This window comes from Paramacrobiotus metropolitanus, unplaced genomic scaffold (genome assembly GCF_019649055.1).
Source record: "Paramacrobiotus metropolitanus isolate TYO unplaced genomic scaffold, Prichtersi_v1.0 Parri_scaffold0000187, whole genome shotgun sequence".
Lineage (NCBI taxonomy): Eukaryota > Metazoa > Tardigrada > Eutardigrada > Parachela > Macrobiotidae > Paramacrobiotus > Paramacrobiotus metropolitanus.
The window spans coordinates 14,242-41,538 of record NW_026570407.1 but is presented as its reverse complement, the minus strand read 5'-3'; the positions used below and the strand labels follow the sequence as shown (position 1 = coordinate 41,538).

Sequence of the window (27,297 nt, the reverse complement as noted above, 5' to 3'; positions counted from 1 at the left end):
GATGTTAGTAACTCGGTACGTAAATTAGTACGATCGGGCACCCGATTATCGTTGCCTGTTATTCTCCGGTTTCGCTTGCGCCGCGGACGGTGGGTCGATGGGAGCAGCGGTAGCGTACCAGCCAAAAGGTACACATTTCTTCTTTATCCTGCATATTACCGTAACACAAATCACAGAATTTTTTGTGGATATCAAGACGTTCTGAGTCGCCCAGCTAAAGAAACTACCAAAAGCAGTACCCTCCCTTCTAACAGGAAGCACGGCCGCGGCTGGCCTGGCTGAGAGGGGTGGGCCGCCCTCACCGTGACTGTTTGCACGCTCACCGTGTTACCGAATCTGTGATCTCGTACATGCATAGGCTGATACAGACAGCGTTAAGAGAGGACTGCGTTATTTAGAGCCCATCCTGAAAACGCGTAAACAGTGTGCAAGCAGCACATAAGACGGTTATCAGATTGCGTGAAATGCATTGCCAGACTCCCGGTTTTCTGGATGCTGTAGAGTTTGGATCGTTTTATATTAGGCAATCAAACGGCGATCTTCAATCCGCGCATGCTCTAAGGTAACTGCTTAATCTCCGATACTATATTGACTGTAGCAACCTTGCCGCCTCGGTGGCATTTGGTGCATACGCATTATGTGAAATTATCAGCCATATTCGTATCGTGTATCTTTATTAACCTGTGGTACAACGTATTAGGCATTAACTAACGTAGGAACATCACAATTTTTACAACAATCGTATCTGTATGTCAGCAGTAGAAGTACGTATATCACCAGATGCACGCACATTTAGCTAGATCGTTTTCGCCATCAAATTTATGAATATGGATATATCAATATGGATATGGATGAGTCAGTCGACTCATAGCCAGGCACATAATAATTAATTTTTACGTGTACGCTATCCACTGCCCACAGAGTTCAGCAGCAGCAGCAGAGTACAGCAGTTCAAACATTGCATACGTGACGCAGTCATGCACTTGTTGCAATACATGTCGGTAAGTGCAAATTATTACTGGTTATTGCTTATCTTCGTGGACTTTGCTCTAGAATTTTTTGCGATTTCTCGCACGCGTCTTGCTCAAGGATTTTATAAACTTGTGTGAGAAAGTCTTTGCATTCCTTTACTATCATATAGTTATATTGTTTGCCTTGGGAGTGCTTTTCCATCTCTCGGCACATTGGATTTCGCCCAGAAATTATCCCCAACCTCGATGATCATAAATTTCGGTATTTGGCGCATAATTAGTGGCCACAATTAAATCTCCAAATCTCGATACGGAGTTGGCTGTTTCGGTCAGCGTTGACACTACATACTTTATAATTCTTGAACTGCTAAGCTTATTAGAAGCTACACCAGATTTATTCGGCCATGTCTGGATTTATTGCGAGATCCACTGAATTTGTACGCACCGAAAGGCAGCGCACAGTTCTAAATGATGTGTACGTGGGCCGGCAGATCCTGGCCAGCGACGAGCGAAGCGATGTACTGTTTGCTGTGGGCCGTCAATTGGGTGACGTTAAGATGTTTTCGGCTCACAAGTAAGTGCTAACTTACGAGACCAAGCAGAGCCTTACACAGATTACCTTAAGCCGGTTAAGGTGCCAGTTACTTTTCCGATGAGTTTCTAAATCATATAAAGATCAAATATACGGGTATATAATAAATTAATAATGGTATTATACACTCATAGATGCACTCATAGATATGGAAATTCACAGTGCATCTGGCTTGCAGACTCAAGGAGATAGAATTTGTTCTGTGAAGGCCGATAGCTCCGCCTTCATGATTGGCCTTTCGCCATTGTGTTTTGCTGTTCTGGGGATTTCCATCCCACACATTGCTGCTGTTTTGACGGACCTACAGCACAGCTGCGCTGGCTGTAGGATCCGATCTCATTAGTCGGTGTTTGCTGCGCCACGGTGCGCACCTTAGATTTCGGCATTAAAGCCTCAATCCGGGTTCGCCGCTGTTTCGCCGTCGAAGGTACGTGGGCGCCCATAAGGCCCCACGTTACAGTTCAAAGATTTCCGTAATTACTACTTTACTAAATAACACAGATGCAAGCAAATGCAAATTGTTATATCCTTATAGCGAACTTTGCTTTGTTTTCAAACAATCCTTTTTGGATTGCCACTAGTATCTCAAAATGAGATGTTTTTCGTTACCTACTCGTAGATCCATGCTGAGCCGGGGCAGTACTGTCTTCAACACTATGTTCAATGGAAGTTTAGCGGAAAGTGGTGATACGGCCATCGATGTTCCTGAGATCCTGCCAGAAGCCTTCAGCAACCTCCTCAGGTAAGCGTTGTATGCATTTATAGTTTTTACGTCCTGAGCGGTTTATCTGATTTGGTGCAGTGGAAAAGCGACACCGCACTTTGGTCAGCAATACTTTTGACATCAAGCAGGTTAGCAGAAATACGTGCACACTGGCAGGAGTAAATCATTAAGACGCGCATAAGGATACTAGTTCTTTTGTGCCCAGATATTAACTGACCATATACTGCTGTGCGTCGAACAACATATTTCGTACTAACGTGTGTGTTTTCGCTATTGTTGCAGATACATCTATACTGGCTCGGTTGGCAACGGTTTAAATGCTGAAAATGTTTTTGAGACGGTCTACTGCGCCGATAAGTACAATCTGCCAAGGCTGGAAAATCTCTGCTTAACGTTTATCAAGACAGACTTAAGAGCAGACAATTGCCTTCTATATTTAGAAGCAGTAAGCCTGATGCTTTCGCAGCCTGAGTAGATATTGCCTGTTGGTAACTTGACGAACAAATTGAGAATTATTTCGTTTTCACTACTTATTAATATGATAGTTGCTTAAAGCGAGTTAATTTTGTGTTCGCCCTGACCTGAGCTGACTTGATTTATCTCGCATCAGGTCAAGCGCTGTATGCACGACTCGGTTGCACGCCTAGAGGAAAGCTGCTGGGAAGTCGTAGACCGATTTACTCCATCTGTACTGCAATCAGAGTATTTCCCGACAGTCAGCCGAGAAACCATGAAACTGCTTTTGCAGCGCGACACCTTGTCGGCCGATGAGAACAGCATATATTTAGCTGTCGAAAAGTATGACAGATCGTAGCTTGTGTCTTTGCAAGAGTATTAAACGATCACTTTCAATTGGGAATTTCTTTAACAGTTGGTCAGTGGCGGCTTGCATGCGCGATAATCTGGAGCCTTCCCAAGTTAACCGGCGTGCTGTGCTGGGCGAAGCACTGTACCTTATCCGTTTTCCCCTGCTGACTGACGCGGAACTGGTCAACGGGCCCATGAAAGTAAGGACGTATGTGATACAAACAGATCATCCGTCTGACCTCTGTGGTACAAAAACGCTGCCAACCATTTTGCGCTTATTCATATAACCGTTTGTCTAAAAGGCATTTTCATCGATCACCGGATTTCTTAAGACGAACGATTTTTCCGTAGATACCTGCGTTAACGTTGTACGTGGTTATGATATCATCTCATGGAGATTAAGGTGTTTAAATGTAGAGCCGAATGCTGCTTGAGCCAGAGCTCTTGGACATTTACCAGTTCAAATATGCGAATGACAAGCCACAGCTTCCGTTTCCGGTGGTACACCGTCGCGGCTCGATTCTGCGTTTTCCAAAAGGTTATGCAGAGTTCGTGCAGCAGGAAAAAGTGTTTGTGGAGATGGATATTGGACAGAGATTGTTCTGGTATCCTGCACTGGTTGTCGGGATGCGTGAAGCGGATATCGTTGTTTCACGGGATAAAGGACAGACAACTTATAACTGTGCACCGTACAAAGTCGTTCGGGCTGCGGATATCTTGCAAGTCGGACAAGAAGTTAAGATTCTCATCAAGCGCAAATACCACCCCGCTGTGCTGGTCGCATTCTGGGGAGATTTTTACGATGTCTGCTACCGAGGTACACAGTATTCGAAGCTGTTCACAGAACTGGTTGTCAGTCGCGATCAAATGACGGCCTGGAAAGCGGCCGGTTATGTAAGCGTCTTCTATTGCTAAAGTTCTCTTTGTTTTAATTCCTTACGGGAGCGGTGATAGCGCATTTCTCTTAAAAACTCTTCTGTTACAGCTAACACTTAGGTAATTTAGATATGCAAAATATAGTGCTAGTGATTCTGACGTTTGTTATCACAGATTACGGGACATTTGTATTGCTCTTTGCACGCTTTTTGTTACAAAATAAATGGCGTCTACTTCAAAACAAAATTCTGTATAATTTGGTTGTTAATACGTGTTATGTTCACACTAGAATAATCGACGTAAAAGATGTCAGTTTGATTTAATTCAGTGCAAATATGCCGGTATCACACAGTTCCTTGACAGGCACGGGAATTTTTGCTTTCGCGCACTGCCAAACATTTTTTCCTATGATTTTATGACATTGTGGAGTAGAGCCCTGCGCGAGCGCTCGGCGCGCGAGCCGGATGTGCGAGTTATTACCGGTACAGGCGCGAGGCGAGTGGAATATCGTTAAAAATTTGCGATCTCGGCCATAGAATCTTCCCGGCAAGTTTAATCCTGGTTGCAGGCAGATATCGTATTCAGTTTGAAACAAAATATAACAACATGAGTCAAAGCGCACACCCGCTCCAAGATTAGACTTGGGTGAAAAACTGATAATAAATCGGTACGCCTGCTTCTGCAGACTATGTATGCCAGACGCAAAGTTATGGTAATCGTTCGCTGTCCATTCAGTTCCTGTAGAGTACGGAGTAGCGGGTATGTTAGCGGCGCTTAGAGGAGGAGCCAGAAGGTGCACATGTCCCCTTTGCCCTGTATATCGTTATAGCATTGTTGACTAGTGCGTCCGCCGGATTATAGGTCGATCAGTGCGATGGAAATTTTACAATAAACGAACCTTAATGGACAGCAGTCCCCGCTCTTTCACAGTGAAGCGGCGGCGGGCGTCGCTGGTAGCGAGGAGATCGCGGCTGGCCTGGCTGAGATGAATGCGCCCGCCTTGGCCGTGGCTGTTCATACGGGCCGCGACGTTCACTGTGTCACCAAACCTGCATAACATCCGTACAATAAACTAGCAGCACATCAACCTTCGCCACGTTTAAGATACTTTCTAGACATTCGTCGAGCTTGTCGTTATACCGGATTAGGCAGCAGTAACTGGCCTCGAGTAGAGGATGTTGTTGATCCTATTACTACATAGGTGTTTACTGAGTCGTCAAATCATGTTGTCTTGTTTTTGTAAATTCGACTAGTGGGCACTGTCACACTGTGTGCACCAGCGGCCTACGTTTGTACTTACAAGCAGTAGCGAGGAACGCGCATGCCAACCACCCCGGCAGCACAAGAACCTGCAAGAATCAGCGTACTGTAGAATATGGCTAGTATCTGTATAGAGTAAACTTTCCCGCAAGGAAATACGCTCGGTGTATGATATCATAACATGATAACCACGAACAGTGTGCGTACGGAGCGTGGTTATGGAAGCGTACCTGAGTGGATGCCGCACCGCAATCGCAGCGTAACCGACTCCGATGGGTCCTCATCCTGCAACGCTGCTTGCCTATTGATAGTCGGTCTAGTACTTTCGAACACTTTCATCAGCTTAATAGCCATCCGACAGATCTCCACGGCGTGCTGGTTGTCTCCCCGTTCCGGAATGCCGCTGACTGTCTGCAGAAGTGGCCTGTCTGTCAGTGCATCTCAGTAATTTCTGCACTCAACGGGAGATCAATAACTTACCATGTAGCTGTCACGCACAGTCTCCACCTTGTACACATCCATATCCTGGATGGCACCGTCAAAGGCGCTACATACTGATGTCACCGTGTCGATGACCGTCTCGGGTGGAGCGCAGCTAACCCAGCTGACGAAGCCGTCAAGGTCGGAAAAGAAAATGCTAACACAGGAGTAATACTCCGCTACCATCGTTTCGCGGTTGCGCAGCTGATCGACCACCGATCTACGGACAAGCAAGCACGCATTTAGTAATTTCGTCTCCAAGGCTCCACCAGCAATGTGAGATTTGTGACCAACCTGGGGAGCAGTTCCCTCAGCAAATTGTCACATTTCTTCCGCTCACTCTGCAGCTCTTCGGTCTTCAACCGCACCGCTTCGTTCAACGTCAGCGTGTACGCTTCGAAGCGGCGAAGGATGCTTTCGACGAGATTGCGGGATGTCGGCTGCCCTGGCACGAGTAACCGTCCGATGGTGGTCAGCACCTGCTTGGCGGTGGGGCGCAGCGCTGGATTAGGATGATGACATCGGCTGGCTAAAAGTGTCAGGCTCCGCTGGATATCGTAATTCACCGCGTCACTGTCGCCTTCGTCCGCTTCCAACGCTACCGCCAATGTGGACGGTATCTTGCTCGTGGATTGGTGGATGATCAACAAGAGGATCTGGCCAACGGCGTAGATGTCCGCCGGGAAAGTCAAGTCAATGCCGTCGACGTCTTTGATCGGTAAGAGAGCGTGAGCAATGGCGGCGAAGCCGAACTGGCCGATGCGCAGTGTGAAGCGGTCGTCGATGAGACAGCAGTCCGAGCTGAGGCGACCATGCGGCCGCCCGATAGTGCCGTGCAGGTAAGCCAGACCCTGTTCATTGTAATTTCAGTTTCAGAAACCTTTTGTTATATTACAACTATTTTTATGCTCGTTTTCTTATTTTTTATATGAACTGGGAAAATTATCCGGGCATTTGACCACTTAGTGAGTTGTGAATGGCTCTAAGGAAAGGTCACGTGCACTCACGGCTTACCTTTGCCAGATCGCGTGCCATCGCCAACTGGAACTCCTGGTCCAGTTTTGTCACTTCCAGCAAGGCCATAAGGGAGCCGCGCTTGCAATATTCCGCCAGAAGGAAGGCTCGATGCGGCAGAATAGCAATTCCCAGGAGATCATTGACATTAGGATGCTGTTTATGTAAGCAAGTACGCTCTTAACAGTCATCGAAACGGTAAGTGACGGTAGTAAGCAGTGGCGTTATTTATAGAAGTACTTATATAATTCCAGCGCACTAACCCTTGCATCGGGAACGAGCTGTGCCAGCAGCTGCAGATTGGGCCGTCCTTGGATCTCCAACGCCGTCAGCCAGACTGTCCTTCTCCTCCATGACACTGGATTAGTAACTTCAGCGCCGCCCATAACCAGGCTGACGTCCAGTTCGTCTCCGCTGATCAACCACCAATAGGCATTACGCCGCGCTCGTTTCCTGTGGAATGCAGTATATGCCAACGGTTCTAACACATCGTCTGATGTACAAGCTTGTCCCCGTGACTTCTTTCGTAAAGGCAAGTATTTAGTGCGAAACTTACGCTTTGAACGATAACCACTACAGGTGCAATACATATCTTTACGTTTACGCATGAATAGTCCAGTGGAAGAGATTATTAGACCATGTGAAAGCAAGGAAGGCGTTGCTGTTTGCTAAGCAAACTGCATAAAGTTATTTAGATCGATAGTTCTATGCCAAATGCATGTCGAGCATAAATAGTGTGACGTGGCGCGCCGTAGTATATGGAGTTTGGTGCAACCCGTGAATTTTATATGCCGCTGGGCGCGGTGGAAATTACGAGACAACCTTGTACGCTTGCTTAGTCGGATAGGTTCTAAGCAGAGTGTCCTCAAAATCACAGAGAAGAGAACAGCTCACCTTACACCAAATAGAACTGCGCAGGATGCGGTCAAGAGCGCTACCATGATGCCAATGGCGACGGGAAGAGCGATATTCAAAACCGATCCGGCTGACGCTGTAATAGTTGCCGCATCGTTAAGGCACGTTAAAAATAGAGCACAACGCTGAAAACAAGACACCAACCGCAGGGTCCTTCTCTTCCACTGAAGCCGCAAAGTGGGACATCCAACGGTAGACTGCCGGTCGGCCAGTCCAGCACCGAAGTGTTTCTCAGCTCGAAGGCGCCGCTGACGGAACGATACACGGCGAACATCTGCATTCAAAATAACTGTAACGCTGAAGTTATGGTGCATGTGTGAAGACCACGCCGTGACGGCAGTTGCGGACTTACGGTCATATTTCTTGTCTGCGAATTGAACATCCAGATATCCACGTCCATGCTGGACATTCCGTTGCCGTCGACCCGGACGTCGGCGTGTGGCAGCTTAAAGGTACGGTTGAGGAAGAGCGAAGTCAGGTGGTCGCCGGCGCAGAAGGCTGCTCGCTGTGCCGCTGTAAGGTTGCGGTATCCGTCCAGATTGTCGGCCAGGACGCTGCTGAGCAGCTCGAAGGACCTGTAGGCGCTGCGCGTTGCGTAATTGTTCAGTGGCTACAAAAAAAGCCATGCAATTTAGTTTCCAAAGCGTTTATTATTTGGTCCGTTTCGCGGATTCAGTGGCCGTTAGAATGTTGACGATTACTTATGTAATCGGCAGTATTATTTGTGTACGTCGTGAGCTGGTGAGCAGAATCTAATTTTTCAGTTTACCAGTTGTATGTCTGGCAACTGTTCTTTTAAAACGTTAGCAGGGCCAAGTGCATTTGCTGCAAGCATTGCATTTGCTCAATGTTCGGTGATTGCATGGATACAGCGTAATCAAGAATTCACCAACACCGTCAATCGCCCTGTTAAGAAACGCGTCTCACCTGTATTCCTGGCTCATAGGTCGTATTGTACAGATCATAGGCCATATGACGCAGTTCGCCGTTCAGGTGTTGCTCGTAATCGGAGTTGTCGGATTCATGGAGGATGACGTAGATGAAGTTCCACGTCAGGTTCAACATCTACCGCATCACAAGTTTCTCATATTCAAGCGCTTAAACTTTATCGGTTATCCTTATGTACAATGCTATAATATAAAATAACTAGCTCTCTCTATGACCACAACTCTACAAGTACCTCTGTAAGCTATATAAAATATAATCATGTAATTCATAAATATAACTGAAGTGAAATTAACGGTGTAGGTTAATACGATCAGTACAAGTACACGAAAAAATCTGTTAGGTGCTGACCAAAGGCGTCGGATTGTTGAACAGCGAAACCTTTCCATAGTAAATGTTCTGGACAGTCTGTACACTGATGAACACCTTAATGGCAGAGAAGAACGCATGATTACGTATTTATCCAGCCGCACAGCGACGATGAAAGACAGCAAAGATCAGCAGCGAACATACGTATTCTCCGTTGGTCATTCCGAGCTGACTGGCAAGGTCCTGCGTAAATGTTCATCGTGCTTTAAATGTGCACAACAAAATACTGCCAGGCACAATGTTATGGGCTGATGAACTCGTTAGGTAATCAATGTGGCTAGACTGTAATTTAACTCAAAAAGCTGTATCATAGCCAGCACTGTGCAGCGAAATAACAACGTACCATTATCTTGTAGGCGACGAATGCCGAGGCTCCTAGGATGAAGACTGCAACCGGAGATCCGTTATAAAGAAATTTTGGTGCCTAAGTACTTTATGCCATCGACAACGTATCAAATGCATGTCACCGGGAAAAATCATTAGGTAAGATAAGAAAAAGAGCACTGCGGTGTTTCCCAACCACCGGTCACCAGCAGTGTGTCATATAATAAACTGTTTTCAGTGAGGTTACTTTACCCTGCAGGTGGTAAATTAGATTTCCCTGTAACAATCAGATGAAAATTGGTGACATTAAAAAATTACTTATTGGATTGTGCCATTTTGAGCTTTCACAAATAATCGAATACCCGATATTACAGATGTATAACAATAATGTGACCGGGTGTGGGAAATACCGAAAAACTGCATTACGTAATATGATCCATAATTAATCTATATTTATTTTAGGAAATTCGATTATTTCTGTATTTCAGTCCACACGTGAATTGTATGCGGACATACCACGGCTATTCTGCTTCGCACGCAACAAACTATCAATAACAGAGGCGTTGTCATTGCCCTGGAAAGGATAGGTAGCGATGGTGCTGGTATTGGCGCGGCCATCCTGGAGCGCCAAAACCTTGGCGGCGTTGCAGACGGCGGAGTACAGGATGGTGGGGGCGCGAGAATCCAGGAAGAAGGTCACATGCGACCAGCCAAAAAAGTTCAAGACGCTCCACAAAGTTCGCGCCAGGCCCACTTCGCTTCCCGCCAGGTTGAGCAGATTCGCGGGCGTCGATAAACGGGGAAGCGAGAGTTGCGGTACCATGCCACTAGGTACAATTAGAACTACGGATACTGTGTCGTCAGATAAATTTATCGACATCTGCTTACTTATGCAAAAAGAAGGCATTCCATTCTGTAAAAGAAAAAATGAGTAGTTCGTAGTTGGCCCGGTAATTAGTTGAGAGAAACCGGTCGAGCTGCATTAACATTGTGCTCACCACTGGACAAATACAGCAGCTGCAAGTAGTCCACACACGCTATAGAGAAAATCACATCTGTCAGCTATTTGCCCTCTTTCCATGTTCTCCATTAATATGGCTGCTTACTGTTGGTGAAGAAGATGTTGCAGATGCCCGGCGTATGTTGGCCCAGATTGTGCTGGTAATAGTAACCAGTGAGTAGCTGGATTCCGGTGGAGCCAACCGTCGGGCAGGACTGGTTGTACATATCATCCACAGGCCGCACCACGAACCGCAGTCCCCGTTCATCGTATTGCTCGTTGGCACGCTGCACGGCAAGATGCATAGCCGCGCCTGTCCACGCCAGCCCTAACGACACGCTAGGGTCCAATAACTGCACACTGATTACTCGGACCTCCAGGACCGCGGCGACCGGGGTATCGCGCTGGCTTTGACCGCTGATCGGCCAAGTGCGCAACAGCAGGCACACAACAAACCAGCGAGCGCTATGCAGGCACATTTCTTTACTCGCAACTGGCGCAACGAAAACAGAGGACCAGGCTGCTTTCCGACGAAATGCCCACGGGATTCAGTGTATCATCGAGCCGCAGGCGGTACACGGGGGTGTTATTCATGCCGCGCTTGGTTGATTGCCGATTGCAAAGGTTGGGCTAACCTGTTTTTCGAAGCGTTACTCAAGAAAGCGTACGTGCATCTAATGCGTAAATACCGCATAAGCGTAAAAGCGTAAATGTAAAGCATACATCTGCATAAACTGACTTCTAGAAAGCCTCCTGATGTCTATGTACGACTTAATAAATGACGATAAATGACGATCCTGGTGAGCTACTGCAACAACAACGGCGCTCCTACTGCATGCGCATCAGCAATTTTATTTATTCCCGCAGCGTTTATCACTGTGGCACGTGTGCCCCACTGTGAAAAGACAGCGCGAGGGTTGTTTGTGGCTTTTCTCGTGTGCGAACGGCTCATGCCGGGCTTTGCGCGGCTTTCCTGTCGGTTATAATTACTACAATAAATACCCGTATGATTAGTAATCGAACCCGCGGCAACTAGCGTATCCTATCCTTATTGCCAATTTTCTGGATGGCGTGGAATGCGGACTATGCGTACCGTGATGAATAATTAATGGTCACAAGGCCTTGATCAGCCGTTATGCAATCGAATTATGCAATGAAACCAGAAATAGTTTCGAGCGGTTACTTCTGATTCGACTGCAAAATTTGTTCCTGTCGTGTGCGTGTTGCACAAAACGGGGTTGTGATCCCACGTATTTTGCTTCTTTCGTCCTATTCCTACAAATTACACCGTGTTTTCCTCATACATTTAAATTCACCGTTTTACCATGCTAACCTCAAAGTACCGGGTAGTATATAGCATACCATAAACCGAAAAAACACATCGAAACTGCGACATTTACGTAATTATCGGGATAACTACGTAATCACAATAATTATGTGGAATCACAAGCAGCGAATGTCTATGCAAATACAACGGGGAAACGCGATTTGTGTAATGGGTACGATTCCCGATCAAGATTGCCCAGAGGAAGTGTTTCTGTTATAAATGCTGTTGCGTTTTGGTACATGTTTGTACTCGTATCATGATACTATAACGGATAAATAAGATGACTAACATTAACACTCGTGTCGAATAATTGATTCATTAGTCAACACGAGTGTTAATGTTAGTCATCGTTATAATACTTATTAAAGGTTAAATGTGTATTATGGGGTACACAGTAATACCACGAAGGCTTACCTGCACGCAGCATACAAGTAGCACATCCAATTATAGCCGCAAAAACCATGGGAAAGACTAACGTCATGTAAGCTTGACCAAGTGCCGATATTCAAAGAGAGGTTGAAGATAGCAAGTCAGCGCCGATTAAGGGCAATGTACTGGTGAAGGAAGAATTTCTGCTATGGTGAGCTGGCTGTAAAAATAATTTTGTTAATGTTGCTGGCAGAAATACTTCAATCCTGGCAGCTAAAGAAGTACTGCTGTGAACTTTATGGCGAACCAACACACACCTGGAGAAATCCATCCTAGCGCTACGGGCGTCGCCTGCCTGCGATGCGGTGCGGGTGAGCTACGTGGTGCTAAGAGCACCATGTATGCGACAGGAAAGAAGCGGAAATTGGTGCGATTACTGCGTATTTGGTGTCGCAGAAGAAACCCGTAAACATCCCGGGGTGACCAAGAATTAACGGTGATTGCGTAAATGCTGCTCTTTGGATGCAAAAACGGTAAGGAGATACTGTATCCGTGGGAGCACGTGTGCGTTAGCTAATGATGTCAATGCAGGATACATCACGTCTCTGCTAGTCAAGCGTGCCTTGTTGATCCCCTCCAAGCGTTGAATGGATTTCCAATAAAATTTACTATCGTCATAAAAAAAACTAATACGCATCATATCATAAAGCAGCAAACCTGGCAATGACCGCGACGACTTCCAGCCGCACCCATACCGGCTGTTTTTTTGTTGATTAGTGAGTGGTCGTCAATTCTGTGGGATGACAGTCTCTTATTAGGTTTAAACCAAATTCAACAAAATGTTGGTTTTTCTTTATTCTGAATTCGGACGAATGTTTTCTAACCGGTTTATCATGTCCTCCTTGTGTTCGGATCAGCTCACCGAAGTGCAATATGACTGCGCATATTTATCGGAAGCTAACGTTTCTTCTTTCTGACCTTTAAGAAATGCCTAGCAGCGCTTTGTATCTGCATTACTGTACGAGGTCATGACAGCCATCTATGTCGCCAGAACGCAAGGCCTCCACGTCAGTTTCGCCCAGATCGCCGCCATCAGGTGTGTCGGGTTGTGCGTGGGTTGAGTAATAGTTTTCAGCGACTTCCCAGTCTTCTTATAGTACTACGGCAACCGCCGCTGCCATTGGGTCGGCTGGTACACTTCTGGCCGGTTGATAACACCTGCAATGTCAATTGATGCTTTCCGACTAAACCACGAATTTGAGAGGGCAATTTCGGCCTTCGATTGGTTGCTGTATATTTAAAGGCCCCGTTCCTAAAGCTCTCTCTATTGTAAGGCCATTATTAAGTTCAGTAACAACAGAAAATGTTTTTTATTCCAAAGCAGACAAAGTTTTTTTTCCCCGTTTTCTTATTCGTGATCTCGGTCACGCAATTTTCCCAGTGAGTTTAATTGTTCTTGTACTTAGAAACGGCTGTGAACCTGCAGAACGTTTTACACCAAATCTAAGGAACGACACTCAGAAGAAGCGTATTGCCCCGTTTAGAAAGAAGTTGGAAAGAAATGGTTGAATAACAGCGTGAATATTTTGACTGGCGTCCATTGTCCAGTTTGGTTTGTTCCTCGTACGGTGCAGCCGATGTCACCGACGTCAACGCAAAAGCCAGAACGTGCGCATCTCCCCTTTGCCCTGTAAATAAACGCGTGGATATTGGCAGCCATCCAGCAAAGAGAACTAGCCACCGACCTTAACGAACAGCAGTCCTCTCTCTTGAAGCAAGAAACGGCGGTCGTTGTCGTAACTAAGAAGAAGATCGTGGCTGGCCTGGCTGAGATGAATGCGGCCACCTTCACCATGGCTGTTCATTCGGGCTGCCACGTTCACCGTGTCACCGAACCTGTAAACCGCACACGCATTGGCAGATCGAGAGACCGTTTAAACGACTGCGTTACAACAATCCCATCTCAAAAAAACATATTGAAGTGCACACTTTGACTTTGCAACTGAAACCAGCCTAGGATCCCCTCACTAGCGCTTTTTTTTACTACCACTCGCGCGCAGTCACAAGTATCGCATTACAATGTTCCTCTTTTTCTGAGATGGGCTTGCTGCTACAACTTACAGGCAGTAACGCGGGACTCGCATCCCAATCACTCCAGCAGCACAGGGACCTGTAAGGTATATGAGATGCATCGAAAAGTCACTTTATACAGGAATGTGTCGAATGCGATATGACAAATATAAGAATCCTACCCGAGTGAACGCCGCACCGCAGTCGCAGCGCAACCGGCTCCCATAGTAGATGCGTCGTGTGTACTGCGGCCGAGTTGTCCTCCGTCGATATTGCCGTGTTATTAGTAGACAGTCCGCTGCTTTCGAAGACTTTCATTAGTTTGATGGCCATCCGGCAAATCTCCCTGACGTGCTCGTTGTCGCCAAGATTAGGGATCCCACCGACTACCTAAAACAATAGCTCGAATCGAATTATCTCACCAGTGCGCTTAACTGGAGTTGCAAACTAACCATGTAGCTGTCGCGCACCGTCTCCACTTTGTGCACGTCCATTTCCTGGATGGCCCCGTCAAAAGCGCTAAACATGGTCGTCACCGTCTCAATGACTAGCTCCGGTCGTGCACGGCTCACCCAGGCAACGAAGCCGTCCAGGTCGGAGAAGAAGACGCTGACGCAGGAATAGTATTCCGCCACCATCGATTCCCGGTTGCGCAGCTGATCTACCACGGATCTATTAACATACAAATCCCGAGCTAACTTGGGTTTGACTTCTGTTGTTACACGTGGCCGTAACTAACTTAGGCAGAAGTTCTCTGAGCAGATCGTCGCACTTCTTCCGCTCGGTCTGCAGTTCCTCAGTCTTTATCAGTACCGCCTCGTTCAGCGTCAGGGTGTAAGTTTCAAAGCGGCGAATGATGCTGTCGACGATGTTGCTCGACGCCTTCTGACCGGGGACCCGCAGCCGCCCGATGGCGGTCAAGACTTGTTTAGCGGTCGGACGCAGCGCTACGTTGGTGTGGAGACACCGGTTGGCCAGCAATGTCAGGCGCCGCTGAATATCGTAGTCCGCCGATTCACTGTCTTCTTCGTCGGTCTCAAATCCTGCCGCCTTGGCCGGCAGTTTGGATGGGATCTTGCTAGCGGACTGGTGGATGATCAGCAAAAGTATCTGGCCGACCGCGTAGATGTCAGCCGGTAGAGACAATGCTTTTATGCAGTCAATGGCGTCAACGTCTTTAACCGGCAAAAGAGCGTGACCGATGGCGGTGAAGCCGAATTGACCGATACGCAGTGTGAAGCGATCATCGATGAAGCAGGAGTCGGAGCTGAGACAGCCGTGCGGTCGGCCAATGGTGCCGTGTAAATAACTCAGGCCCTAATCAATGACTGGTGGCTGATTAGTATCAAGGAAAACCATGGAAAGATCACTTTCGCAATGCAACATACCCTAGCCAGATCGCGCGCCATCGCCAGTTGAAAATCCTGGTCCAGTTTCATAACTTCCAGCAGCGTCACCAATGAGCCGCGTTTACAGTAATCCGACAGAAGGAATGCCCGATGCGGCAGAACAACAATTCCCAGCAGGGTATTGACATTCGCATGCTGTTAAACAAGGAAGCATCTCTTTGCAGTTTTGCTTTAATTTAAGTAACAAGAAGGCATGAGAAGGATTCGAGTGCACTAACCGTTGTGTCTGGTACCAGCTGCGACAATAGCGGCAGATTTGCTCGTCCTTGGACCTCCAGTGCCGTCAGCCAAACCGTCCTCCTTCTCCACGAGACCGGATTGGCCACTTCGGCTCCGCTCATGAGATTGCCGTCCAGCTCTTTCTCGCTAATTAGCCACCAGTAGCGCGAGCGAGAATTGCGACGAGCTCGTTTTCTGTTATGCACGGCAGCACTGATTGCAACGTATGTTGCACGTATCAAGATATGCTAGTGCGTAATAGCTTGTTGGTTTCTGAGCAGTATTTATGTATAATTAATGCCACACAATAAAACTCACCGAACACCAAATAATGCCCCACAGGAAGCAGCCAGCACCACCACTGCCACGCCCACGGCAACCGGAAGAGCGACGTTTAAAACAGATCCCGCCAAAACTGCAGTGTCAGCAGAAAATTACAGCGAATTAAGGATACAACGTGTATAATACATTTCATACCGCCATTCCGACAAGGTCCTTCCAATCCAGAGAAGCCACACAGCGGAACGTCCAGCGGTGGAGTGCCGGTAGGCCAGTCAATCACCGACGTGTTCTTCAGCTCGAAGGTGCCATTGACAGAACGATACACTGCAAATACCTGTACGCAAACCAACCAAGCTTCATTTTTTAATGTAACTATACGCACGTTAAAGCCAGTTACGCTCATATTTCTTGTCTTTGAGTCGAACATCCAGATGTCCACGTCCATGGTGGACAATCCATTGCCATCAACTTGAACTTCGGTGAGTGACAGTTTGACGGTGCGGTTGTAGAAAAGCGAAGCCAGGTGGTGGCCGTCGCAAAATGCAGCGCGTTGCGCACTCGTCATGTCACGGTATTTGTCCATATTGTCGGAGAAAACGCGGCTGATCAGTTCAAAGGAAGTGTAGGCCATGCGCGTCGCGTAATTGCTCAACGGCTGAAAAGGCCGTGCATTTAATTTCCCTTCGCTCTGTTTATTGTCCACTTCCGATGCACATATGAAAGCACCGGAAAAGGGTGCACATCCCGCGTTACCTGGGATCCTGACTCATAGGTGGTATTGTAAAGCTCATAGGCCAATTGACGCAGTTCACCGTTCAGTTGGCGCTCGTCATCAGTGCCATCGGATTCGTGAACGGTGAGGTAGATTAAATTCCACGTTAGGTTGAACATCTACCACAAGGCACAATCAGGCCTTTTGCAGCGTTTACGGCTTTCTATGCAGTGCAGCTTCCCATTTACACATGCAAGTAATAATACTTGAGTATGACACGTCGTTAAAATTGTACTGCTGAATATTCTTATAAAACCAATTCTGCAGTTCATATACGAAATACTGGAGAAAAATTTGCTAGTATTTTTTCTGACCAGCGGCGTTGGATTGTTGAAGAGAGAAGCTTTTCCATAATAATCGTTCTGCACGGACTGCACATTGAAAAATACCTGCAAGATGAACGGGGAACGGTCAACGTCACTGTATTCGGCCGCACAGCAACCACAAAAAAGGCAATTTAATCAGCAATAAACGCACGTATTCCCCGTTTGTCATTCCGAGCTGACTGGCTAAATCCTACAAGAAAGTAGATAATAATACAATAAAATTAAGAAACGATTAATATTCTTCTACTTGTAAAGTTTAAGGCTGCGGAAAACTACGAGTAACGTTACAACGGATGTAGCGTCATGAAACGCTACAGCTGAAAATGTGGCTGATCTGAATTAATTGTACATAATGAAAACCATGTGGGTTAATTTATGTCTCCATACCATTATCTGATAGGCCGCCGACCCGGAGGCGCACAGGATGAAGACTACAATCAGAAAAAAGCAATTTGCCCGAACCAAAGAAAGAGATGAGCTCCAGCTCCTGTAATCAATATTGTTATAATTATTATTAACCGACCGAAGCGAAGGTCCTCTATGTTAAAAAAACCGGAATTTTGTCGGTCACGTCGGTCATGTCGGTCACGCATCAAAAAAGTTTTAATAAAAGATGGAAGAACACCCAGAAATATGAAACAAAAAAGAAAATATATCTTGCGAATAAACTAACGTGTTTTTCAAACAGTTGTAAGAAAGCTCAGCAAACATTTTACTAAACTCGGTTTCCCGCTTCGCTTCGTCTTTTAGTGCCATCCAGTAGCGGTGCGCTCTAGTTGTTTAAGCGGAAGCGACATAGAGTTTTATAAAAAATAAATGCTGACGTACCGCGGCTGTTCTCCGTCGCGCGCAATAATCCCTCTATAACTGAGGCGTTGTCATTGGCCTGGAAAGGATAGGTGGCAATGGTAGCGTTGCTGTTGGCGCGGCCATCCTGGAGCGCCAAAGCCTTGGCGGCGCTAAGGATGCTGGAGTAGAGAATGGTGGTGGCGCGCGTGTCCAGGAAGAACGCCACGTGCGACCAGCCCCAGTAATTAAGGATTCCCCATAAAGTGCGCGCCAGACCCACTTCCGTTCCCGCCAGATTTAACATGTGGGAGTCAGTCGGCAAAGGGGGAAGGGAGGCTTGCGTTGCAATGCCACTAAATGAAACCACATTTAGCTAGTGATGCGCCTCAGGGAGAAACTGCCGACGCTGTGTCCGAACAAAAAAAAAGATGACTTACCTGTTGAAAAAGAAGGCATTCCATTCTGCGGGGCAAAGAAATCAAGGATGTACAGTACTATATGAAAACTGTATTTAGTTATCAAGGCTAAGGGAGAACTGACTTACCGTCCGATAAGCATAACAGCTGGAAGTAGTCCACGCACGCTGCACAAAACAATCGGTAAGATAGAAAGCGTTTAGCACGATCTCGGATCAGCGATTCGTTAGCGTTAGCTTACTGTTAGTGAAGTAGATATCGCACGTGTCCGGCGTGTGCTGGTCCAGGTTGTGCCGGTAGTAGTAATCGGTGAAGAATGGAATCCCTGCAGCGCCCACCGTCCGACAGGTCTGGTTGTACATGGCCTCCACGGGCCGCACCACAAAGCGTAACCCTCGTTCAGCATATTTCTCGTTGGCGCGCTGTAGGGCCAACTGCATCGCGGCGCCCACCCACACCAGCCCTATCGACACGCTGGGATCCATAATCTGCGCACTGACCACGCGTACCTCCAGCACCGCGGCGGCTCCATCATCTTGACCGTTGACTGGCCAACTGTGCAGCAATAAGCACAGAGAAACCCAGCAACCGCTGTGACAGCGCATTTCTCTACTCGAAAGCGGAAACTAAATGAAGACAGGAGAGGTTGCTCTCCGGAGCATTGCCCAAGGGAATCTGTGTCACAGCCAGCGGCAGGCGGCATTCATGTTGCATTTCGCTGCCGGTTGTGAAAATGGGGATAATTTGTTTCTAGGAGCATCATGCACAAAAGCGTATATCCGTTTAATGAGCTTTACCGATAATCTACTGCCACCCACGTCCGATCAACCGGAAAATACTGCGCCAGCTACTGCGACAAGAATGGCGCTCCCTCAACGTATTCGCACTAATTCTACATCCGTACAAGAGGTGTTGTGACATTATTGTGAGAATCTACAAAAGGAATGCGTGCGGGTTGTTTATAGTCAGCTCAAGCTGTAGTGAAGTCAAACGCTGATCCGCGCACTGGTTTATCTTTGTATGTAGTAATGCGCATTAATAGTGAGTCGGCGATGTCCGCCTGGGGAAGCAACCGGGCGCCGTAAAACGCATTTAATCAAGGAAGCAGACAGAAATTCGTTAGACACACGCTCTGTCTGACTCTGTACTTTTGATTAAAAGCGGTGCCCGTTTTACGGTTTACGGCGGATATCGCCGACTCACTAAACGTGAGTGATATCAGAGTGACGCTGCCGGTTGGTGGAGGCTGTGAAAAGTGCAATTTAGTGCAAATTGCAATCAAGTTGCAATAACCTCTGTCTACGAATTACGAACGCGTCATTTTCCTGCAAAACAATCAGGCAAGGAATCTCAAATCACTACGCAGCGGCGCAGCCTACTCCCACCCCCCTTTTTGTTGGGATATTGCTTAAATACTTTAATATGTTTTATGGACAGTAAAATTAATAAGCCTGTTATCGCAGTGTAAGCACTAAGCAGCGGTGAAAATCTTTTAGTGATGACATTTACAGTCTGTAAAATTCAAATTTAAAATTGCAACAAATTCAAAAATTAATTGCTAATTTGCTACTGAATTGCAGTTTATACAACTACTCGTAGAGTAACGTCTGGCTTCTGCCGCCTGGGTGGCTCACTGCTTGACTGCAGGCCACCTCCGTTAGGCGGCGATGTCACTGGTAATTTATTGCTTCAACAAACGATTAATGATCATTAATGATTAATCAGACAATTTTATTATGGCACTCGTAGTTGTGGACTTGTGGATAGATGGGAGATTCATCCAAATGCTTTCTTGAATCCCTCATCTTTTTTCTTGAATAATCAAACGAAAGATTTCTACCTCGTGTGTGTTTACGAATAAGCGTTTTGTATAAGTCTTAGCATCTTGTTGGTAAAGTTTCCACATTTTCTTTCTCAGTCCCCTCCACCATGTCAGAGAATCCATCTCTTCCTGCGCAGTCCTCCGCATGGCGAAGCACCCTTTCTGGGATGGTTGATCTTCTGCAGCATATTATGGCTAGCGGGGAGATGAGCGATGTGCAGTTTGCCGTCGGACGACAGCATGGGGAACCCAAAATCTTCACTGCTCACAAGCAAGTCCGCGCCCCAATGAAAGCTGGAAAAGCATGCTAATCAATGTTCCAATGTAGGTTGATACTCTCCATGGGTAGTGATGTGTTTTATGCGATGTTCTACGGGGATTTGGCTGCGATTGGGGACAGGCCCGTTGATATCCCGGAGATTGTGCCAGATGCCTTCGCCAATATGCTCAAGTGAGTGTGTGCTTATAGACAGTTTCGTGGGCGTGGGGATGTGTATTTTCTATGGCTTCTTGGTTTAGGTTTCTGTATACGCGTTCGTTGGGCGAACTAACGCCCGAGAATGTCTTGGAGACCATCTACTGTGCTGATAAGTACAATCTCCCGTTTCTACTGGAACTCTGCTTACAATTCGTCAACACCCAGCTGAAACCTGCCAACTGCCTAATCTTTCTGGAAAAGGTGGGTTAATTTCATTGGAGCAGCGGGAAAGGATTTACGTCATAAAATCGTAGTAAAATTCAAGAAGAAAGCGCTCCACTGCCTCGTACGGATGAACCGAACGCATTTTGTTCTGAGCAGGCAAAACATTCGTTGCTGGACTGCGCGGCTGGCTTGGTAGAGAGGTGCCTGGCGTTGATCGACACACACAGTCAAGATGTTTTGAAGTCGGAACGGTTCAGTTCTATCGAACAGGATACTTTGGAAATGATTGTACAACGCAACAACTTGACCGCTGAAGAAAACGTCATCTACACGGCCGTGGAGAAGTGGGTTTCCCCGATTTTTTTTTCACCGTTACATCTGTAGCTGTTGCACTCTAAGCTCTTGTGTACGACTTTTTGATATATTTGTACTTACTTCCGTATAATCATTACAGTCGTAGCCAGACACTGCTGCTACAAATTATTTTATGCGGTATCGTATACGATTGTAGATGGTCGGTGAATGCCTGTGTGCGAGGCAATCTGGAGCCGTCGCCGATCAACCGCCGTGGGGTGCTGGGATCGGCGCTGTTCTGCGTCCGTTTCCCGCTGCTAACCGATGCGCAAATGGCCAGCGGACCCGTGAAAGTACGTTTATAAATAAAAATAATAATGTTTGTAATGTCCTCTGTAGCAAGGCAATGCCTCCTTTAAGCTAATGACATGGAACTTTAAAGCAGATGGCAGTTTGATATGAATACCAAATTGATGTGCATGCACGAAAACTTTCACTTTGGTGCACTCTCAAACATTTTTTTGCTTTGTTTTATGACATTCTGTAGTCAGATGAATCGTTTACATTGGCGTGGAAACCGTTTGTGCGCGCAACAGTTTGGGACTTATGGCTGTAAAAAATTGTACTTAGTGTACCGAAAAGTTTCATTATACAATAAACCGATCAAATTTTCGTCATAGATTTGTCTTTGGATTTAAATTTTGGTCATAGCACGATTGGCACCTGATTACGAAGACCGTTTTTACGCCAAACCGTTTTTGCACCACCATTTTCATATTTAAAAATGAAATTTAAAACTTCATTCATCTAAAATTTGAAACAAAAACTAGAGCGTTCGGTGGTTCGATCTTCGTGCCTAAGTGCGTCTACATTGCAAAAACTAAAGGAGATCGGTCCATAATGAGACTTTTGGTCTCCCAAGATCATTTTGGTCTTCAGGGCACTCTCTGCTCTTAGTTCGCTCAACGAGCACGTATTTTACGAATTTGGTACCATGTACGAGGTGATTTCTCTTAATCAACGTAGGCAAATAAACATACAAAATCTGGGTAGTCCGTTTTCTTCAGAGTGGTTTGCTGCTGGATGCAGAGCTGCGGGATATTTACCAGTTCAGTGAGTTCACGTATTCCGACAATGAACGGGAGATCCCCTTTCCTACGGAAGCTCGTCAATCCTACCATGCTGAACTACAGGAGCATGACGAAGTGTTCGCGGACTTTGGTTCTGATGAAGAGTATTGGCGCCCCGGGAAGATTATGGGTATCATCGAGGAAGGAAAAAACATTATTGTTACGCTGGATGAAGGAGTAACCGCCAAGCTATGTGTGCGCAGTCGGATTGTTCGGGCTGTGGATATCCTGAAAAACGGGCAGAAGATCAAGATCAGGCGTTCGGGTAGGGAAGTCTCGTACATTGGCCGTTGCGTGGAAAACGAGCACATGGTTTCCTATGAGCTATCGAACCATCGTCGTCTCACGCTTTCCCATCCGTTTATTGAATTGGCGATTAGCCGCGCCCAAATGGCGGCTTGGAAAACGTCCATTACCATTACCCAGTCGATACCCAGAACCTGAAGCGTTCCGCTAGTACAACTAGCAAGTGGCGTTTATTACACCCAGGCTTACTCTTACACAACCAGCATACACCCAGGCTTACTCTTCTCGTGTACCACATAATTAAGCTTCTGGGGCTAACGTTCGTAACTTCTTGCAGGCGCAGAACCGAATTTTTTTAGCTTTTTAGCTTTTGCGCTGGCTGTTTCTCCTAGTTTTTTCGTCTCCTGGAATAAATCCTTTACTTGTTTGTGTAAATCAATATTTTTTAGTAATTAGGCTTTTTCCACGTGCGCTTTTACTACTTTATGCGGCCCCATCATACGATAATTTTGCAAAACGGGAAATCAAACATATGCATTTGCGCTCCTAATTAAGACCAGTCCTGTAGCGACTACGCGAGCAGCAACGAATTCTAGACGACAGCGCAGAGCGGAACTTACGAAGCAGATTAGTTTTGCTGTTGCGAATAATATCGCGTGGTTATATCTCTTTTGCCAGATCTGTGCATTGATTATAATTATAAATAAAGCCTACGGCGACCTGGCAAACGGTTATATAACTGTAACACTATAAACGGGTGTCGTCATTATTCGTTAGGTACGTCGTATGTTATTGATGCTAAACCAGGGTGACCTATTTGGTGCAAATCTGACAGATGGATTGTTTAACGTTGCAGAAGGTTTCTCCACAAAATTTGGGGCATTCACGGTTACCTAAGTAATTACAATCACCAGAAACGTGCTGGCATCGCATCTTGTAGCAACAAAAAGAGCAATTTCTTGAAATTCCTGCATCGAACTTCCACGTATAAGTAGTTTGTTAGATGGAAAACATACAGAAAACACAAAGACATAAATTAAACTAGGAAGCGCTGGGTGAAGATACGAGTAGCAAACATGGTTTCTCGCATTGGCTTGAAGAATTCAACTGTCATTTAACATATGCGGGTATTGCTTGCTACTGGTCGTTAACAGCCTTCCAGGCCGTTATCTGGTCACGACTAATACGAAGCTCCTGGAATTCTACGCCTTGAACGAGCTGTCCCGGTACGCAGGGAACGTATCGAATCGTGTGTCGGCCACCTTGAGAAGAAACATACGTAACAAGGCACGAATCAAGTCCTTGGCAAAGTATCGGCTGGCCATTTTTCAGGATATCCGCGGCTCGTACCACATTGTCCGGTGTGGTTATACTAATCAGTCCGCGGCGTAGCATGACGGTAATGCCAGATTCCGTAATGTCCACAACCGCACCCGGACACCAATTCTGATTATCGATATAAACAAAAACTCGCTCCGAGAGCCGAAAACTGAAGAATAATCCCTTTCGTGGCTCAACAGGAAAGGGCAGCGGCGGTTTCGGTATGGCATGTTTATACTGATACAGCGCCACGATTTCACTTTCAAGCAGCAGGCCAGTCTGAAAAGGCAGAGGCATGCGCTTTAAACCCGTATGGAAATTTTCAATAATATGATACGTAATAACTAGTCAATACTAAATACTCATAATAATTAGTTTTTCTAGTTAAAATTAGTTGGCATAATAATTAGGCATGATTATGGACTAACTTTGACGGGGCCGTTGGCCAGCTGAGAATCCGTGAGCAGCGGAAATCGGATATGAAAAACTGCGGTGCCGAGCATTTTGCGCCGGTTGATGCTGGATGGATCCAATTTATTTTTCTGGCATGCTTCTACAGCCCATCTGCAACCACAATGGCATTATTACAGTAGCTATATCTTTTACAATAAGCGGCCTCCACTTTCATAGGGAGGAAAATAAAGCATATCATCCATGCCAAGCGAGCTAAGTGCGAGAATGTAAATGTACCTTTCCACAGCCGTATAAATGGTGTGTTCATCCGCCAGCAACGTGTCACGTTGTAAAATCATATCCAACGTGTCCTCACCGATTGCAGCAAACTCGTCCGACTGGAAAATGGTTGTGGCGGAAGCATCCACCATTGCCAGGCACTTCTCCACAAAGGCACCCGTAGCAGCATTATGCATAAAACGGCTAATCTGTTCGTAACGGAAGGGAGGTAACCGCTATCCGTCGTTACAGTCAATTGAACACAATTGTGGCAGGTCAGAAACTCACGTTTTCCAGAAACATCAAGCAGTTGTCAATTTTCAGTTGGCTGCGGGCGAATTTCAGACACGCTTCCAGCGACATCGGCAAGTTGTACTTGTCGGCGCAGTAAATAGTTTGGAAAAGATTTTCTGGCTGGAGGTGCCGCTCGGCTGAACCAGTGTACATGTATCTGGAAAAGAAAAACAGTTCTCTGACGCATTTTGTCCAAGTATATTTGAAGAAAAATCATCCAGCACGTATAATCAAAATAACAAATAAGTTGATTTACCTAGTTGAATACATAAAAATAATAAATTAAAAGATTGCGCAGCGTGTACGTACTGGAGCATAACAGCGAATGCCTCTGGCAGTACCTCAGGAATTTTGATAGGCTCTGTAGCGCTTTCTGCTAGTTCCCCATTGAACATTGCATCAAAAACGTCACTGTTCAGGCTGAGGATAAATCTAGAAGATCAGTGTGCACTACGAGGCGTGTTTACGTAGGGGAGCCGTTTCAACGTGACTTACTTGTGAGCGGGAAAGACTCTCACCGCCCCGTGCTCGTGTCCGACTGCAAATTTCACATCGCTCATCTGTCCATTGGCCAACACTTGCTGCAGCAGATTGCTAATCCCAGGGCTTGTGCATCGCCAGTCGCTGGCCCCGGAGGCTGTGCAGTGGGCAGACATCACATAAAGTCAGTTAAATTAACCCTGAATAACAGCTGAAAAATAGCAGTTTTAGTAGCTGGCCAGTGACCTTTGCTATACACTGGGCTCGGATACTTTTGTTCTCTGGTTTCAATAGCGTAAATCTGTGCTACAGCAGATAATCAGCCGATCGGTCCGATCCACAACGACGTTTCAGGTTTCAGAGTGTGCGTTTAAATAATCATACATGTAGAACCGCATTCCAGCGCGCACGCATCCAAAATTGATTCCCACCATAACTTCTCTTGTTAATGCTTGCCAGCATTCCATCGAGGCTATCGTTTTACTTCACATGAACAGCCAGATTGGTCATGGTTGGTTATCAGCATGATACGCAGCTGCATGGCCGTCTGCTTTTTTGTAATCCATAATTGCCGATGCGGCAAACAATATCTGTACAGTCGGCGAACGGCTGGCATGCCAGAAGGTTAACTAATTCAATACCGAAGCTGCGGTTTAAAGTTTACAACTGCAGAGGATACTAAAAGCACATAATCGACAAGCAGTTAACACAGAGGAATGCAGAGTTGCAAACACGACAATGCCGCTTCTTGACCGATCTAGTATCGAGACAATTACAGCGTGGATATTATTGCTTCTTGAAAAAAGTGAGTTTCGAAGTTCAGAATCCATTTATTCAGCAAGTAAGAAACACATAACAACGTAAACAACTTTATTTTATCAGGCAAAGGTCAGCTGCAAGGCCGAAAACAACTCCAGACATCCCGCTTGAGTGTTGACTAACGGTTTGCAGTTTTCCAATCCGCCATTTGCGAGCGACTAACACGCAAATCCATGAAGTTTACTTCAACCTGTCTGCCACTACCTCCAATGCGGACCATGTGGTTGTCATTTTAAAAGCCTTCATATCTCACAGTGATAGGCACAGCTCAGATGTTTCATGGTTTATGCGACGGAAGCTACAGAGAATCGGCTGGCCACGCTTAGGAAATTTGAGGCCCGCACCAGCTGATTCGATTGATATAAGCTAACCGCGTGTCCTTTTAATTTGACAAGGAAACCGTATGACGGTTTTTCTACAATCTCTCCGGCATGCCAGAAGAGAAGTAGTAGAACCAGCGGTTTGATGGTAGTACACATAGCGGGCTCTCCTATTGGTCGGTTTAGCCTAAGTACCGCCCCCTATAGTCTAGGGTATACAAATAGCGGAATATGGTCTGTACACTGTACTGTATATACAAATAGCGTACAAATCAGCCTGATCTGATGGTGTGTACGAATAGCGTACAGTCCATGTACTGTGTACAATAGCGTATTGGTCGGTTTAGCCTGAGTACCGCCCCCTATAGTCTAGGGTATACGAATAGCGGATTATGGTCTGTACACTGTACTGTATATGCAAATCAGTCTGGACTGATAGTGTGTACGAATGGCGTACAGATCGGTTTAACCTGTATGCCGCCTATAATATACTGTGTACGAATAGCGTATTAGCCTGTACACTGTCTATGATTAGCCCCTTTCTTTTGTTTGATTTTCCCCACCCTCTTTTTTTTTTGTTTTATTCAGTCAGAAATCAGCAAAGCAGCATCCACTGATCTGGATAGTCAATATAGTAAATCGAAATTGCAGAAGTCAGTATTAAACATCAGTGCTACACGGACAACAAGACACAACAGATTTTTCGTATTTCTTTTGAGTTTCTTCAATGAATGCCGCTCCTTTCGTCTCCGTAAGGTACGGGCATTTTGGATACCATCGGGCATGTTCTTCCCAAGGTACATCAGTTGCTTCCCAATTGTGAATTTGGCCGCCGCAGTGAAAACAACGAACGCAATCACCATTTCCTTCGTAATAGAATCCAGCGTGTGCCATGTCTCGTGGATGTTGCTGCTTGCTTACAGGCCATTCGGCATAACTGGCAAAACGTGTCTTGTAATCTTGCATTTCTGGCGCAGCGAAAAGCAAATCATGTTGTGAAC

At 46.2% G+C, this 27,297-nt stretch overlaps 5 protein-coding genes across 5 annotated transcripts; 2 read left to right on the top strand and 3 right to left on the bottom strand.

The window, feature by feature from the left end:
* Window positions 1–1,170: 1,170 nt before the first annotated feature.
* Window positions 1,171–4,045, top strand: LOC129600630 (BTB/POZ domain-containing protein 6-B-like). The gene is made up of 6 exons (XM_055499169.1): window positions 1,171–1,545; window positions 2,183–2,305; window positions 2,570–2,732; window positions 2,898–3,085; window positions 3,159–3,294; window positions 3,512–4,045. Exons 1-6 carry the CDS (start codon window positions 1,376–1,378, stop codon window positions 4,007–4,009), a joined length of 1,278 nt encoding a protein of 425 aa, XP_055355144.1. The 5' UTR covers window positions 1,171–1,375; the 3' UTR covers window positions 4,010–4,045.
* Window positions 4,046–4,623: 578 nt separating this feature from the next.
* LOC129600634 (atrial natriuretic peptide receptor 1-like) lies at window positions 4,624–10,879 on the bottom strand. Its single transcript, XM_055499172.1, has 19 exons — window positions 10,384–10,879; window positions 10,276–10,314; window positions 10,166–10,190; window positions 9,794–10,104; window positions 9,297–9,340; window positions 9,098–9,136; window positions 8,936–9,010; window positions 8,567–8,704; window positions 7,992–8,249; window positions 7,784–7,913; window positions 7,619–7,715; window positions 6,988–7,177; window positions 6,725–6,880; window positions 6,005–6,561; window positions 5,711–5,930; window positions 5,461–5,641; window positions 5,271–5,319; window positions 4,869–5,019; window positions 4,624–4,783 (listed from the first exon to the last, which is right to left on the bottom strand). The coding sequence occupies exons 1-19, from the start codon at window positions 10,754–10,756 to the stop codon at window positions 4,745–4,747; spliced, it is 3,072 nt and encodes a 1,023-aa protein (XP_055355147.1). The 5' UTR covers window positions 10,757–10,879; the 3' UTR covers window positions 4,624–4,744.
* Window positions 10,880–13,386: 2,507 nt separating this feature from the next.
* Window positions 13,387–18,861, bottom strand: LOC129600632 (atrial natriuretic peptide receptor 1-like). Its single transcript, XM_055499171.1, has 19 exons — window positions 18,498–18,861; window positions 18,385–18,423; window positions 18,278–18,302; window positions 17,880–18,193; window positions 17,439–17,482; window positions 17,203–17,241; window positions 17,040–17,114; window positions 16,707–16,844; window positions 16,351–16,608; window positions 16,149–16,287; window positions 15,990–16,086; window positions 15,671–15,866; window positions 15,432–15,587; window positions 14,783–15,360; window positions 14,496–14,715; window positions 14,226–14,433; window positions 14,095–14,143; window positions 13,719–13,869; window positions 13,387–13,661 (listed from the first exon to the last, which is right to left on the bottom strand). Exons 1-19 carry the CDS (start codon window positions 18,859–18,861, stop codon window positions 13,623–13,625), a joined length of 3,129 nt encoding a protein of 1,042 aa, XP_055355146.1. The 3' UTR covers window positions 13,387–13,622.
* A 1,143-nt stretch (window positions 18,862–20,004) lies between these two features.
* Window positions 20,005–22,988, top strand: LOC129600628 (BTB/POZ domain-containing protein 6-like). The gene is made up of 6 exons (XM_055499167.1): window positions 20,005–20,349; window positions 20,407–20,529; window positions 20,598–20,757; window positions 20,878–21,065; window positions 21,233–21,368; window positions 22,083–22,988. The coding sequence occupies exons 1-6, from the start codon at window positions 20,186–20,188 to the stop codon at window positions 22,587–22,589; spliced, it is 1,278 nt and encodes a 425-aa protein (XP_055355142.1). The 5' UTR covers window positions 20,005–20,185; the 3' UTR covers window positions 22,590–22,988.
* A 605-nt stretch (window positions 22,989–23,593) lies between these two features.
* On the bottom strand, window positions 23,594–25,475 carry LOC129600631 (BTB/POZ domain-containing protein 2-like). Its single transcript, XM_055499170.1, has 7 exons — window positions 25,173–25,475; window positions 24,987–25,109; window positions 24,672–24,834; window positions 24,402–24,592; window positions 24,140–24,275; window positions 23,742–23,990; window positions 23,594–23,653 (listed from the first exon to the last, which is right to left on the bottom strand). Exons 1-7 carry the CDS (start codon window positions 25,331–25,333, stop codon window positions 23,594–23,596), a joined length of 1,083 nt encoding a protein of 360 aa, XP_055355145.1. The 5' UTR covers window positions 25,334–25,475.
* Window positions 25,476–27,297: the final 1,822 nt, after the last annotated feature.

Excerpts from the sequence above, each read along its gene's own strand:
- LOC129600632 (XM_055499171.1), bottom strand. The coding sequence starts at position 18,861 with ATGCGCTGTCACAGCGGTTGCTGGGTTTCTCTGTGCTTATTGCTGCAC. Across the intron at positions 16,087-16,148 it reads AGGACCTTGTCGGAATGGCG|TTTTGGCGGGATCTGTTTTA; the intron begins GTATGAAATGTA and ends CTGACACTGCAG. Across the intron at positions 13,662-13,718 it reads GAGGACTGCTGTTCGTTAAG|GGCAAAGGGGAGATGCGCAC; the intron begins GTCGGTGGCTAG and ends GTTTATTTACAG.
- LOC129600628 (XM_055499167.1), top strand. The coding sequence starts at position 20,186 with ATGTCAGAGAATCCATCTCTTCCTGCGCAGTCCTCCGCATGGCGAAGC. Across the intron at positions 20,530-20,597 it reads GCCTTCGCCAATATGCTCAA|GTTTCTGTATACGCGTTCGT; the intron begins GTGAGTGTGTGC and ends TTCTTGGTTTAG. Across the intron at positions 21,369-22,082 it reads TGGCCAGCGGACCCGTGAAA|AGTGGTTTGCTGCTGGATGC; the intron begins GTACGTTTATAA and ends CGTTTTCTTCAG.
- LOC129600634 (XM_055499172.1), bottom strand. The coding sequence starts at position 10,756 with ATGTGCCTGCATAGCGCTCGCTGGTTTGTTGTGTGCCTGCTGTTGCGC. Across the intron at positions 5,320-5,460 it reads GCGGTGCGGCATCCACTCAG|GTTCTTGTGCTGCCGGGGTG; the intron begins GTACGCTTCCAT and ends TGATTCTTGCAG. Across the intron at positions 5,020-5,270 it reads CGCGTTCCTCGCTACTGCTT|GTTTGGTGACACAGTGAACG; the intron begins GTAAGTACAAAC and ends GATGTTATGCAG.
- LOC129600631 (XM_055499170.1), bottom strand. The coding sequence starts at position 25,333 with ATGTCTGCCCACTGCACAGCCTCCGGGGCCAGCGACTGGCGATGCACA. Across the intron at positions 24,593-24,671 it reads GCTTGATGTTTCTGGAAAAC|ATTAGCCGTTTTATGCATAA; the intron begins GTGAGTTTCTGA and ends CGTTACGAACAG. Across the intron at positions 23,654-23,741 it reads TAACCACACCGGACAATGTG|GTGGCCGACACACGATTCGA; the intron begins GTACGAGCCGCG and ends TTTCTTCTCAAG.
- LOC129600630 (XM_055499169.1), top strand. The coding sequence starts at position 1,376 with ATGTCTGGATTTATTGCGAGATCCACTGAATTTGTACGCACCGAAAGG. Across the intron at positions 1,546-2,182 it reads AAGATGTTTTCGGCTCACAA|ATCCATGCTGAGCCGGGGCA; the intron begins GTAAGTGCTAAC and ends ACCTACTCGTAG. Across the intron at positions 3,295-3,511 it reads TGGTCAACGGGCCCATGAAA|AGCCGAATGCTGCTTGAGCC; the intron begins GTAAGGACGTAT and ends GTTTAAATGTAG.